This window comes from Sipha flava, unplaced genomic scaffold (assembly GCF_003268045.1).
Source record: "Sipha flava isolate LNK unplaced genomic scaffold, YSA_version1 16837_pilon_pilon, whole genome shotgun sequence".
Taxonomy (NCBI): Eukaryota; Metazoa; Arthropoda; class Insecta; order Hemiptera; family Aphididae; genus Sipha; species Sipha flava.
This window is the reverse complement of record NW_020271864.1, coordinates 1-2,551: the sequence shown is the minus strand read 5'-3', so window position 1 is coordinate 2,551 and position 2,551 is coordinate 1. Positions and strand designations below refer to the sequence as shown.

Here is a 2,551-nt window from a genome sequence, read left to right as displayed (position 1 = left end):
CTTGAACGACCGGTGGCCTTGGAGCGCGCTGGCGCGGTTTTTATTTCGTTTCTAGCTCGCTCTCTCTCTTTCTCTCGCACGCTCCGACCTGCCTGCCGGAGCCGGTCACCCGCCCACCCTCTCTTTTCAATGCGTGTATATAAATGTTCTTTGTTCGGCCGTTCACGATTTCTAGAGATGAGGTTGGCAATGCCGGTTACCGGTAGCTAAACCATGGTCGGAGGGGCCGGCCGCGCCATTGGGTTTTTATAAAACGGGTGGTGGGGGCCGCCGTAACATCCGTCGTCACCGTCGTCGTCGTCGTTCGGCTAGTGGCGGGCAACACGCAGGTCTGCCTCGTTATTTTTCTCCTTCTCTCCGCCTTTTCCACCGCAGTTTTAACCGTCGGTCGCGCGTTTACAGTGAGATATATACACACGCATCCGTCGCGTTCCCTTTGTTTTTTTTTCTTATTCTCGTGTTGTGTGGTGCACCATTATATATATATTCTTTTTCGCCCCGCTACACACTCGTTACGTACGTAACCGAATATATACATACACGCACACGCTGTACACGTAACGTGTGTGCGCCGCGTTCGTACCATCATCACAACACATACACGCATCGATACGCGCGTGTACGTTATATATATATACATACGTCCGTACGTAAACTAAACACCGCCGCCGACCGTACACACGCGATCACAGTGCTGCAGTGTACGTGCGTGTGCGCGTGACGTCTGGTGTCCGATCGTATCGTGAGAAAAGCGTAGTGCACTCGCAGTCCGGCGGCATGTCCGAAAACCGCGCGGGCAACAATGTTGGCTGGGGCAACCGGGACGACCACGCGGCCGCTGCCGCCAACCTATGGTGGGGCAACAGCCAGGATCAGCAGCAGCAGCAACAGCACATGCAGCAGCAGCAGCAGCAACAGCAGCAACAACAGCAACAGCAGCAGCAGCATTTACTGAACCAGCACCATCAGCAGCAACTAGCCGCCGTGGCGGCTGCCGCTCAGCAGCAGCAGCAGCAGGCGGCCGCCGCGGTGTCCGCGGCCCAACAGTTCTATAAGATGGCGTCCACGTTCAGCCATCAGCAGCACCAACAGCTGCAGCAGCAGCAACAGCAACAGCAGCTCGGTAACTCCGGCGTGTCGACCAGTAACAGCAACGTGTCGACGACGGTGACCAGCAGCTCCAGAAATCCAATGGCCAACTACGCGGACAGTTACGGTATTGCGGCGGCCGCAGCTGCACAATGGTGGTCGTATCCGGGAGCCATGGACAACAATATTCAAAACGTACACAACGTACCGTCGCCAAACTCGATCATGGTAATTCGTGTTAAATATCTGTGCGTGTGTGCGGGCGCGTGTGAATGTGATAACAACCACGACGCGGTACACACATACTCGATGTAGTATTAGGTTAATCGTATGTTTTAACCATTTTGAGCTTCGAACAGTTGTATTTTATGATTTTTCATACCGATATGATATGTTTGAGTTGATGCACAAGTGTTTTTTCACGCCATTCTCGTGTCCGTTTCCGGTCGGAGTTTGGCGTTCGTCGATAATCGGTGAGCGTTGTTGCCGTGTACTCTGCTGCGGCGGCTACTGCATGGGTACTTGCTCTCCGGCCGGCCGGCCGTCGGTCCGTTTTTTTATCATTATTATTTTATATTTTAATTAGCGCGCCAGTGTTATGATATTATATCCCAGCAAACTCGTTATTCTAATCATCGTCAACCGCGTGACGCGCGCGCTTCCGAGATGGAGGGCTCACCTCCACCACACCACCTTATCATACTTTTTGTTGTGTGTATCCGTTTTCATTCACGTGTCTTTTTCGATCTCCGTTTTGCGTCGTTGCCTATGTGGTTTTGTCAAGATCCGATTTTTTTCCGTTTTCTCTATTTTCCACATAATACAATACCACCAGTAGATCGTTTACGAAACCATCTCTTGATCCGCGTTGAACATTTTGCTGGCCAGTTGTACAATGTTTTCGTTCTTGTTTTTCGCGCGCTCCTTTGTCCGTAATCGGTGGCGCGCGCGCTTTAATGTTTCGTGGTCTGTTTGGTTTTCATCGCGATATTAATAAATACTATCTCGTGAGAATCAGCAAAACATTGTACACATTTTTCGTTGCAATTCCAACAGATAAATAAATTTGTCATTGAGTAGATAAATAGAAAGTTATGTGGCCTTAGAACAACACTGTTACTCACGTATTTATAATAAAACTGGGTTCTTGCATTGGAAATGAAATTGATATATGTAGAGTGTGGTCAACACTTCAAATACAGTTTTAGTTTTTTTTTTTTTATTGATCACCTATAAAGAGATAAAAAACCAGTAAAAATTATAGTTTTTTTTCGATGACCTAGCGAAGAACCCTGGAATTTTTGTTCAATAAAATCTTGGAATTTCTACAGCATACGAATTATACTCGGAAGCAGTAATAGGTAGAAGTGATTTCATTCTAAATGCGAGTATTCTAATTTTTCCAAGAAAATAACGTTGCGTCTTTTAAAGATAAATAATAATGCTGTTTAATTTTTTTTTT

General features: G+C 47.5%; 1 protein-coding gene across 1 annotated transcript; it reads left to right on the top strand.

Moving 5' to 3' along the window:
• The first annotated feature begins 6 nt into the window (after positions 1-6).
• On the top strand, positions 7-2,515 carry LOC112679778 (myb-like protein Q). Its single transcript, XM_025549693.1, has one exon. It carries the CDS (start codon positions 778-780, stop codon positions 1,402-1,404), a length of 627 nt encoding a protein of 208 aa, XP_025405478.1. The 5' UTR covers positions 7-777; the 3' UTR covers positions 1,405-2,515.
• Positions 2,516-2,551: the final 36 nt, after the last annotated feature.

Excerpts from the sequence above, each read along its gene's own strand:
- LOC112679778 (XM_025549693.1), top strand. The coding sequence starts at position 778 with ATGTCCGAAAACCGCGCGGGCAACAATGTTGGCTGGGGCAACCGGGAC.